The sequence below is a fragment of the Chiloscyllium punctatum genome, chromosome 7 (assembly GCF_047496795.1).
Source record: "Chiloscyllium punctatum isolate Juve2018m chromosome 7, sChiPun1.3, whole genome shotgun sequence".
In the NCBI taxonomy this organism is placed as follows: domain Eukaryota; kingdom Metazoa; phylum Chordata; class Chondrichthyes; order Orectolobiformes; family Hemiscylliidae; genus Chiloscyllium; species Chiloscyllium punctatum.
Window position 1 is genome coordinate 92,873,610 of NC_092745.1, and position 12,227 is coordinate 92,885,836.

The 12,227-nt window shown below is 38.1% G+C and overlaps 1 protein-coding gene across 1 annotated transcript in view; it reads left to right on the forward strand.

The window, feature by feature from the left end:
- The window catches only part of pomgnt1 (protein O-linked mannose N-acetylglucosaminyltransferase 1 (beta 1,2-)), a 63,401-nt gene extending 51,654 nt beyond the window's left edge, over nucleotides 1-11,747 (forward strand). The window contains exons 15-21 of the mRNA XM_072574349.1: nucleotides 3,144-3,272; nucleotides 6,906-7,031; nucleotides 7,480-7,544; nucleotides 7,732-7,776; nucleotides 8,143-8,278; nucleotides 10,699-10,808; nucleotides 11,123-11,747. Of these exons, the coding sequence (XP_072430450.1) occupies nucleotides 3,144-3,272; nucleotides 6,906-7,031; nucleotides 7,480-7,544; nucleotides 7,732-7,776; nucleotides 8,143-8,278; nucleotides 10,699-10,808; nucleotides 11,123-11,195 (684 nt within the window). The 3' untranslated portion in view covers nucleotides 11,196-11,747. The remainder of the gene's footprint in view (nucleotides 1-3,143; nucleotides 3,273-6,905; nucleotides 7,032-7,479; nucleotides 7,545-7,731; nucleotides 7,777-8,142; nucleotides 8,279-10,698; nucleotides 10,809-11,122) is intronic.
- Nucleotides 11,748-12,227: the final 480 nt, after the last annotated feature.

Consider the following 12,227-nt stretch of genomic DNA (forward strand, 5'->3'; position numbering starts at 1 on the left):
CGTCAACTCAGCCTTGAATATACTGAATGACCTAATCTCTAAAGCCCACTTTCTCTCAAGGGGAAACAACTGCATCAACCTTGTTAAGTCCTGTTAAAAACCTTGTCTGTATCAATAAGGTCACCTCTCCCCATGAAATGGTTCCTCCTGGTATCAGCTGAGTGAACCTTCCCTGTATTGCTTCCAATGCCATTATAATTTTCCTTAGAATGTAAGTTCAGACTGTTCTCGGTATTCCAGCTGTGGTCTGGCTAGGGACTTGCATAATTTTAGCAAAGCCTCCCTACATTTGTAAAATTAAAATTCACATGTTGGAAATCTGAAACACAAACAAATTGTTGGAGAAATTCAGCAGCTCTGGCAGCATCTGTAGAAAGTGCATTTTGTTCTTGGATGAATCATTTCCACTAGCTAGATTTGGGAAAGCAAAACTTTCATCTTTGATATCCATCACAAATTATCCTCTTACTGCCATCTCAACTTTTTTTTTCCCTGGACAATATCAGATGTAACCAGAATGTTCTCATTCTTAGCTTTCTTTTTGTCCTTAGGTTTAGCTTCTGTGCCTAGATCCTCTCCATTATTAAGGCTACCTCTTCTACGCACAGAATGTTACTTGCTTCCTCCCTGCATCAGTCCATCTGAGACTCTGATGATTATTATCCCTTGATGTCCTTGTCCCTTCCTATCTTTTGTAATCTTCTCCAATGTGAGTATATCCTTCTTCCCTGCCTCTGCAAAATAAAAATTCCTTTGTTTCTGGTACATTTTAATGGGCTGTGTCCCTTCCTCTTCCTCTTGAAAACCCATTGGAACTATAGCTTTAGATAGGTAAAAACAATGACTGCAGATGCTGGAAACCAGATTCTGGATTAGTGGTGCTGGAAGAGCACAGCAGTTCAGGCAGCATCCGAGGAGCAGTAAAATCGATGTTTCGGGCAAAAGCCCTTCATCAGGAATATAGCTTTAGATGTCTACCCCACATGTGGAATTCCACCCTCCCATTTGTTGCAAAACTCTCTTCCTCCTCCTATCCTTTTTAATACCCTTTTGAAATCCATATCTGATTGATGTTTTATTTATTCCATGCATGGATTCTTTTGGCAGCATATTTGAATACCTCAATTGCTTGTTCTTGGCAAATGTTCACTTTGTTCTGTTAAACATTCCTGTTTACACTCTGATTCACACAGTTTTGTCATGAACTGGTCACTAGATAGTGGGGTCTGCTAGTTGTTGATCTTTTGCCTAAGATTAGAACTTAGCATGTGGAGGATCAAGATCATGTAACTTCCCTTCTGTTCACTGTGATTCAGCACTTTCCTGATTTAGTATGTTATTCCAACATTTTAATAAACGGTTGCTTTTTATCGAAGTGGGCCAGCTGAATGTTCTGAAAACAAAGGTTTAATTGGGATTTTAGTTAAAAATCCATAACTCTTATAGGTTCTTCCATGTGTTACTTAACCAGTTACACTTTTTTTCAAAATGACTTGCTCAAAATAGCTATTTTGCCAGCGTGTTTAAGTTCTTTTTTCTTCAACATGATTGCTTGAAACAAGAGGTGAAAATAATCAATGGCAGATTGGAAAATGTTTCACTATTAAGGTATACCAAGTCATGAGAGGAGCGTTTTTTAAAATAAAATTCCTTTACGGGACATGGATCAGCATTTATTACCTCTCCTTCATTGTGCTTGAGAACATGGTGGTGAACTGCCTTATTGAATTGTTTCAGTTCCTGGACTACAGATACCCTTTTTAGGATGGGATTTTCAAGACTTTGCTTTTTTTTTTCCTCACTGTCACTGAATGAATGTATTTCCAAGTCAGGTTAGCGGATGGTTTGAAGGGGAACTTGCAGATAGTAAAACTAAAGTCACCGTAGTTTTATCAGACCAAAGGGTTGCTTTGTCATTAGTGAGACATGATGCTGGTGGTTTAACCTGAACGTAATTGTGCCTTACGTGAGTGTAGAGGTTGAGAAGGAGAATCCTTCATGATAACCTTGGTCACTGCAGGAATTAAACCTGTATGGTTGGCTTCATTCTCGAGCACAAACTAGCCTTCCAGCCATCTGAGCTCGCCAACCTCCTAAATTGGTGTTCCTGTGTATGTACTGCCCTCATCATCCTACATGGTAGCAGTCGGGGGTTCAGAAGGTGGGGGTGGGGGGTGGGGGGTGTGGGGAGGGAGGGGGTGGTGGTCAGGAGGTGAGTTACATATTACAGAATTTGATTCTCACTTGCTCTTATTACCATTGTGTTCAAAGGCACGATTCAGTTCGGTTTCTGGTCGGTAGTGATCCTCAATATTGATAGTGGGGGATTCAGTGATGGCAATGCCATTGGATATTAGGGATGATTAGAGTCTCCGAGAATCATGATAATCATTGACGATGATCGGGATATTTTCCAGGCCTTGCTGCATTTCGATGTGGACTGCTTCAGTATCTGCAGAATTGTGATTTAGTACTGAACACAGGTACAATCCTCAGCAAACTGCAATCTGACCTTCTGGCGAAGGGAAGGTCACTAGTAAAGCAACTGAAGATGGTTAGGCTAAGACTTTATCCCGGGGTACTCAGGACTGCTGTGGTGCCGTAGTTGTGTCCTTACCCCTGAGCTAGGGGACCTGTGTTCAGTCCCACCTGCCGCAGAGGCATGCAATAAAATCTCTCAACACGTTGATTAGAAAAAATCTTTCATGAGGTACTCTTGCAGAGAGGTCTGGTTTTGAAATAATTGGTCTCTGATATCTACAATCGTCCTTCTTTCTGCTAGATATAACTACAATTTCCAGTTTTCCCCAATTTTACATGGACTGTAATTGTGCTAATGCTCCTTGATGCCATATTTGGTCTCTGTCCATGCTATTGATGAAGACATCTCTTCAAACTAAGTTTTAAGATGATATTTTAGAAGCTTTGGGAAAGGAAATGAAAAGTTTCAGCAATCTAAATTTTGATCTGTATTGACATGCAAAGGAACTCATTCCCTTATTGTATACCAAAAATTGTTTTGTTCACTGCTATGTAGGTTATAAATATGTCATTGTCTGAGAGAAATATAGTTTACTGTTTACAGCTCTCATCTCTCCATGGCTGTATTGTATGACTTTGTTCCTTTTTCTTGTAAACCTTAGGGTTACGAGCACACAGCTGAAGATATTAGTCTGCTCTATCGAGTGGAGAGCATGCCAGGCCTTGGCTGGGTTTTAAAGAAAAGCCTTTATAAAGATGAGCTGGAGCCAAAATGGCCAACACCAGAGAAGGTAGAGTGATTAAGTACAATTTAATATTTGAAAGACTATAAACTGTGAATGTTTTCTATCAATAGTTGTGTTTCAGATTTTGCATTCCTGAGTGATAATCTGTCCTGTGTCACTGACAAACTCTGGAAGAGTTTTGTCTTCATTCTTCTTGTTACAGGTTTATAGTGAGGAGAAAAAAGAGAAATTTTAGCCACAGAATCTGTCTTCAAGTTAATAGGTTTTCTTTCAGTGATTTGTCGGACAATGTAACTGGCCAAAATTAAGTGACGAAGCCAAATCCTGTTGATGTGCTAGGATAAGACATAAACACAGGGAGGAATGCAGAACTCAGCACAACAGAGATGAAGTCTTCCTCTGTTGATTTCTTATTCATTTTAGGCTGTTCCACAGAGAATAGACAATTAAATGGATTTTCAGTCAGAAACAATCTACACAGTGGAGTTTTGTTGGCTAGGATCATTAATTGACATTTCTGTCATATCGAGGTGTTTATTTTGGAGCAGTTACCTCACAGACAATTACTCATGGATAGTTGATGATAAACCATTATGACTTCATAAAAACATAATCAGCTTGTTCATACTAATTGTGGACTATTATTTGTACCTATTTTGTCTAGGTGCTTATGGCTTAGTGGTAATGTCCCTAACTCTGAGCCAGGCAGTCCAGATTCAAGACCCACCTGCCCAGAGCTGTTTGTTTTTCATTATACATCTGAACAGGTTAACTAAAATAACTATATTCAGTTTGATCTACAGAATGAAATTAGTGCCATTGATGTTAAAGGCAATTTGGTGGGAGAAGACTGCTTAGACCTGAAAGCTGGCACAGGATCATGTTAAACTCTTCATCTTTCTGATGAGTTGCTCTCATGAAACAGTTGTGGCGATCATAATAGTTCACCCTATTAAGATCTTCATGGTGAAAACTAAAGGGGACTTGATCCTGAATGGCCCAGGCAGTGGAACGAATACTACAGAAAGTCGACTCTTTATTCAGTGACAGTTACTGTTATCTGTATGGCTTGCGTTGTAAATGTGCTGTTTCTGCCTTGTCAGTGGGTGAGCGGAGTCAATGAGCCAGGTATACACTATGTAACCCTTGTCACCCAGCAGCCAGCCTCTTGTTCTTCTACCCATCAAGGATGGCAGATGGGAATCTCCTTGCACATTAGCTACGTAATCCTAAATTGGAGTTATGGTCTTTGTTAATGTATGCAACCCACAGAACCTGATGTGAGCAATTGATGGCATCCACTGGTCTGGCAAAGCCATGTCAAGTCTCTCTACTCCTTAATGGTAAGGAAGAGGATGCTGCAAGTCCCCCCACACTTTCTGTATAGGATTTTGTTACCCCTCTGAAGCAGTGATCGATGGTGGACTGTGGTATGATCTGCTAGCATAGAAATTGTGCGTCATGGTTTTCTTGATGACAATGACAGCACTGTCCTTGACCTGCTTACAAGAGAGATCTGGATATAAGGGATGACACTGTTAAGTCTCCCTATACATTATGAAATGATTGAACCTGTTGAGCACTGTTGATTTGTGTGACTGACTCCAAGGATTATGCTGCCTTTTAAGCCAGAGCCTTATCTCTGAGGTGTGTAGCAAATAGAATTGTTCATATTTCCCATGCAGAATTTGATTTCTCCTTGAATGATGACAAAATAGAACTCTTATATTAACCCATACCTAGTCAGCCAAATAGTCTCCCTCCATATGTGTTGAAGGAGATATTCTAGAATATGTTCTACACACACCATTGATGAGTAGTTCAAACCCTGGATTAGCTGTGCCACTTGTACACACTATGACAGAAAATGTTTGACAACAAAGGCCTCTAGGGTTATGAAAGACCTATTGTACAGAGCAGTTTCATCACCAAACACCTGTACTGCAGTGGGAGTGGTCAGAGTATTAGCAACACTTAAGAGAAATTCCATCAGCTATGCTTCCACCACATCTTCCATATTCAAATGTTGAACAAATACTCAAAGCCAGCTCTGCAAGCATTCAGACAAAACTTTTGCAAAATCAACTTTGATGGACATAATGGCTGGACAGTTGAAAAATATCACCCTTGCCATGTACTAGTTTCTTAAGTCTGAAATGGTCGGTGTTCCCTAGGAGGACAAAGAGAACATCTCAAAGGCAGTCAAACATTCTCCATGATGGGCAGCAGCATTTACATCTAATGTTTTGAAAGAATTTGCTTTCAATAGTTTTAAAGTTTTATCAAGCTGCATCTTGCTTTGAGTCACAATAACTTAATGATGAGATAAGTAGCAGCATTCTGGAATACATTCTGCATCTGTGTGAACCTAGATATTCCAAATACCAGCACAAATACAGATGGTATTATTGCTGCATGACTGTCTCACCTAATAAAGGAGTTGGTCAGATTGAAAAAGAGGTGCTCAGAAACCAAAACATGCTAAAAACTCAAAGTAATTCTCAAATCTCAAGTGAACCCTTTTTTTAAAAAAAATTAAAAGTTTTGACCACTGACAGAAACATGCAACCTGGAATAGACGACAACTTTGAATCCAGAGGCAGATACCAATAATGGCACTATATAATGTTCTCCATGAATGCCAGTGCATGATAAAAATATTATCATTGGAGAAAATCAGTCAAGCTCCATTAACCTTTCTTTAAATTTCCTTTTTCCTTTCTGTAATTCCAGTCAGTGCACTTTGGTGTATTTTACTGCTGAAATTCTGCTGCTCATATCCTATGTAACACTAAGTCCTAGAATCTCAGTTACCCAGTGCCTCAAATTAATACTCCTATTTCTTGCCATGACCTCACTACTCCCTATATTTAACATCCTCCTAGATTTCAAACTATATTATACTCATGAAACAAAAACAGCAATTGCTGGAGAAGCTCAGCAAGTTTGGCAGCACCAATGGGGAGAAGACTGATTAACATTTCGAGTCCTATGACCCTTCAGAACTGATGGTAGCTAGAAAAACATGGATGCTCTAGCTATAGACTGGGTGCAATGAAGATTTATTAGACTGATTCATGGGATGGTAGGACTGATGTATGAAGAGAGACTGAATCAGTTAGGACTAGTTTCACTGGAGTTTAGAAAATGAAACCTATGAAATTCTAACAGGAGTAGACAGTAGACAAAGGACGGATGTTCTCAATGATGGGAGTCCAGAATAAGGAGTCACAGTGTCAGGAAACAGAGTAAGCCATTTTGGACTGAGCTGAGATTTTTTTCAGCCAGTGAGTGATGAGCGTGTCGAATTCTGTTCCATTAAAAACATTGAATATATTCAAGGAGGTGTATATAGTTCTTGGGGTTAAAGGGATCAAACTGTATGGGGCAAAATGAGAACAGTTGGACAATCAGCCATGATCAGATTGAATGGAGCAGCTGGCTTGAAGGGGTGATTGACCTACTCCTGTTCCTGTTTTCAATGCGTCTATGTAAAATCCCTAAATCTTCCATTACTCTGACTGCCATCACCTAGCCTCCCTCTATCAATATCTTGGCGATTCTTCATTGACCAGAGATTTAGTTGGGTTAACCATTATCATGGAAATGAGGATCAAATAAAACCATTGCTACTTAAATTCAATCACAGACTTAAATTAATGAATGACTTCTTTACAGCTCTGGGACTGGGACATGTGGGTGAGAATGCCTGAGCAAAGAAAAGGTCGTGAGTGTATTATCCCTGATGTTTCAAGATCCTATCATTTTGGCATTGTTGGACTTAATATGAATGGCTATTTCCATGTGAGTAAAAGAATAGTTTTAATTTTTGATTGCATTAATCTATAAATGCTTTGACTGAACACTTGAGGAAAAAATAAACCTTTCATTTTGTTTCTAATCACGTATCAGTTGATAAAAACTTTGCTTTTCCTGCAGTGTAGTTTTTTGCACATGTCAATGCTCTTAACAATATAGAATTTAAAATCAGTTGTTACTTTGTTCATTGATCAGGGTTGAAGTAAGCTTTATATAATTTGAAGGGACATTTTATGTGAATAATTAACTATTCCTTGATGGAATTGGGAGCGGGTAAGGACTAAAAGAATAATTCTTGGTCTAATGTATATTTGAACCAGTAGCCCTGCTGGATACATTTCAAATATACATGGAACAAAATTTGTGCAACTCTAAAATAACATATTAAGCAGATTATACTGATTTTAAAATAATTTCTAACTTTTTGTTGAAGGAAGCATATTTTAAGAAGCATAAATTCAACACTGTTCCGAATGTGCAGCTCAAAAATGTGGACAGGTACGGATCCAGCTCCCTCTTTCATTGCTCCCATGTATGCTGGATACAATTCTGCATGTTTTAATGGCTCTTGCTAGCAAACTTCTGAGTTTAACTTTTTTTCTAAACTTGTAATCTTTCAGTTTGTAAACATGCTTAAGTTTTGTGCCAAATGCTAATCGGCTCGAATTTTAACACCTTCTTACAGTCTGAAAAAGGATGCCTATGAAATTGAAATTCACAAACTGATAAGGTAAGTCTGTTGTCTCACTTTCATGCAAAGCTATTTTTGCTGTCATGTTTTATGCTGTCTTTGTGGGCAATAAGTGCATATTCTAGACTTCTACTGTTTTAATAATGAGTTTTGTTTTTATTTATTTCGGACATTTTAGAAAGAATTTGTGCTAGAAAAGTATTATTGTCACTAGGTATAACAATATTATTAAGCAGAAGTCAAATTTAATAGGTCTTGCCTAAAAGATTTCTAACTCCAGAAGCTGGTGTTAGTAAATCTGTCCTGGAAAAGCCACCTGAAAGTTGATTTACCCTTTCACACAATGTTGCTTTATTTCTGTAGACCATCCAGGTTACTGCTGCTAATTAGTTGTTATTCCTACAGTGAAGCCAAGGTTCTAGAGCACACCAAAAACCCCTGTGAAGATAGTTTTATTCCAGATACTGAAGGAAAAGTCTATATTATGTATATTAAAATGGAACAGGAGGCTGATTTTACAACATGGACTCAATTAGCCAAGGTAAGCATGAAATGTTAATTTTGATAGGTGACACTAGGTTGGGTATTCTTCATCAGGGTGGTGTTCCAGCACAAGTAGCAGAGTGGTTTTGTAAAGTAGGTGAAGGAGAAGATTGAGTGATAATCCAAATTTAGAAGTTGTGTACAGATGCTTGTCAGTAAAACTCCACAATTTCATTGCAAGAAATTAAGCAAACTCCCCCAAATTTTGGCAGATTCTTCTGCTGTACTGTTGATGGAATGTTGGGCATATCTGTTGATTGGTAACAATGACGATAAAATACTTTAAATTTACTGATGCCAAACTCACAGCCTTGACTAGCATTCCTATATTAAGTTGCCAGTTGTAAATACCATTGATTTATGGGATAATCTTATAATGGCTCAGTGCTCATGCTTGATTTAGAGTCATACAGCATGGAAACAGACTTTTCAGTCCAACTCATCCATGTCAACCAGACATCCAAATCTGGCCCAGTCCCATTTGTCAGTATTTGGCCCAAATCCTTCTAAACCCTTCCTATTCATATACCTATCCACATGCCTTTTAAATGTAATTGTACTCACCTCCACTACTTCCTCTGGCAGCTCATTCCAGACATGCAGCATCTTCTGTGGTCCTTTTTAAATCTCTCCCTTCTCAACTTAAACTTATGTCCTCTAGCTTTTGACTCCCCCACCCTAGGAAAAAGACTTAGGGTGAATAGCCAATCTATGCCCATCATGGTTTTATAGAATTCTGTAAGGTGACCCTGCAGTCTCTGCTGCAAGAAAGCAAGCCCAACCTATTCAACCTCTCCCTTCAGTCCCAATAATATACTTGCATATCTTTTCTGCGCCATTTCAAGTTTAACAACATCCTTCGGAAAGAAGGGCTACCAGAATTGTATGCAGTATTCCAAAAGTGGCCTCACCAATGTTCTGTATAACAGCGACATGACATCCTAACTCTTATATTCAGTGAGCTGACCAATAAAGGCAAGCATGCCAAATGCCTTCCTCATCACCCTGATTACCTGTGATTCCACTTTTACGAACTGTCCACCTGCATCTCTAGGTCTGTTTGTTCAGCGACACTCCTGAGAGCTCTACCATTAAATGTATAAGTCTTGCTCTGATCTGCCACTCCTTGGCCCATTTGGCCCATCCGATCATGGTCCCATTGTATTCTGAGACACTCTTCTTCACTGTCCATTGCACCTTTGAATAAAACTAACCATAAGCCTGGCTTTTAAATTTTGGCAATGAATGGAAGCATTTCCTTTGAGATTTAAGATGTTTTTAAACGTTTTGGGTGAGAAAGCACAGAAGCAGGCCATCATACCTCTGCTAACCTTTTGAAAGGACAATCCAATTTGTCTCTCTTCTCTGCTGCTCCCTGTGGCTGTGTAATTTCCCTTACAAGTGTTTATTCAGTCACTCTTGTAAGACACTTAACTCGGTTTCCACTATGCTTTCAGATATTGCTCTTGTTATTACTTGTTAAATTTCTATCTAGTTTTTTCCCTTTATTCATGATGTTGAACATTTCTATCAAGTCATCCTAGCATTTTTTCTGGGAATGACAACCCAGTTTTTCTAGTTCTCAGCTTTACTGAAATCCCATGTTCTTGTTGTCATACTAGTAAATCTTTCCTAGACCTTATTCAAGGCTTTGATGTCCTTTTCAATGGTACTCAGAATTAAAAACAGTACTCTAGCTGAGGTCTAACCATCCTCTTATTAAAGCTTTAGCTATAACCTGGTGTTGGGATTTTTAAAATTTTGTACACCCCAGTCTAACACCAGCATCTCCAAATCAAAGCTTTAGTGAATTTCCTTGCTTTAGCGTTCGATTTAATAATGACAATACCTTGCAGGATTTCTTATGGCTTCTCATCTTCAGTTGCTATTTTTAAAGATTTGTCTACAGACCGCACCTAGATTTCAGGATGACAAATGTTATGCCAGTTTTTTTTTTTGAAAAGAGGAAGATGGTATAATCAAAGAGGCCCTTAATTTGCAGGCAACAAAAGTCAAGCTATTGGAATCAATTCTGCGGCACAATATAAATCTTCATTTCGAAAATTAACCCAGGAAAGTCAACATGAGGGAGGATCATGTCTGACAAACTTGATTTGAATTACAAGTAAGGTTGTAAGGGCAATGCAGTGATGTGGTCACATGTGGAGGCCTGTTTTTTGAAAAAAGCGACAAATTGGATTCACTTTGACACTTTGTAAATCCTGTAAGGCGAAGGTTGGAAAGCAGCTCCAATGTTTTCTTTCTTGCAGAGAACGGAGTAGGAGAAAAATTGAGAATAATTATTTTTCATCAAAATTGACATCAACTATTAGATTAAATATTTAATGTTTTGTGAGACTAGTGAATCTTAAGGTCTTGTCTTCAATTTTTTTTTTAAATTTCCATTATATTTTCAAGTGTCTGCACATTTGGGATCTAGATGTTCGAGGTAATCACAAAGGCATGTGGCGGCTATTCAGAAAGAAGAACCACTTGCTTGTTGTGGGGACACCTTTCTCTCCTTATTCGTAAGTATTATTTATCCATTAGTCAGTTACTCATGACGAAGAGAATACATTTTGCAGTTCATTCTTTTGGCATTTTGTTTGTTTAGTACTTTGATCAAGTGGAATATTCTTTTTAATGCTAATTGGATTAATCTAAGAACTAAATGTAACAATTTTGTATTATTCGGGAATGGTAAATGTTGTGGAACGTGGCACATTACGTTTTCCTTTTAATATGATGCAGTTCAAGCTTGTAGCATAATAAATGCTAGCAACATAATTAGCAAATGTTCTGTTGAAAATACTGAATGTTTTTTTTATTTGCTTTTTGATAGGTCAAAGAAACCTGCTTCTGTAACCCCTATCTACCTTGAACCACCTCCAAAGGAAGATGTGGAATTGAATTGAGGGTGAACAAAACAAGAAAGCCACTGTGGAGAGCATGGCAATTTTAAACCACTATATTTAATGTACAGTTTATCATGGTGTTTACATGTTGGTTTATAACTGTCTGCTTAAACTAAAGAAAGCAAATTTGTATCTGCAGCTAATACTTGATAATGTGTAAAACTACTATATATAGTTTGTAACTTATGGTTTCAAATATTTATTTTGTTGGAAATATGTGCTTTTTTTTGAAATACTGGCAACATCATGTTAGAAAGTTAAGCCAATGGACTCCAGAAATTTACTCAAGCTCTAATTCTTCATTGTGAAATATCACTACTGTGGAGCATTGACAAAATGAGACTCCTTCAAACTGCTGTTTTATTTTCTTTTGTTTTTATACAGTAACTCTCTCGCACATATTTGGAAATTTGTACTGTTTAATTGAATGACGCTATGAGTTTCAACGTGTAATCATGTTGCGATTATAGAATTCTGGACATAAATAAACCACTACAAATATACTGTTAGTTTATGTAACTTTTGATATAAAACTGGGACATTGAAGTTGAACTTGCATTGTGGTCAGTTTTTTTTACCATTCAATGTCATAGTGAGTGAAGCTATCTTGCAGCTAACTAGCCAGATGCTACAAATGCTATCTTTTTGGAATGTAAGGATTCTGTACAGTGTAGCACTAATCCCTAATAGACTGAAGGGTCCAGATTTGTGTTCAGTTAAGTGAACCTATTTCAGATGGCCATTCCATTTTTTTAACCTACTTTTCTAATCAACATGTTCGCAGTTATTACACACCTCTGGGGCAGGTGGGACTTGATCCTGGATCTCTCCGGGTAGGGACACTACCACTTCACCACAAGAGGGCCCTCACTGCCATACATAGCCCCTTCTGGAAAGTATGTGCGCCTGCATAGCTCAGATTGAACTTGATTGTATTACATTCTCTGCGAATTGAGCCCTTTCCAAACAAAACGCTCATCTACTATCAATCATCGTAAATAAAGGAACCTGAAAATAGCTGGTTTTGAATGT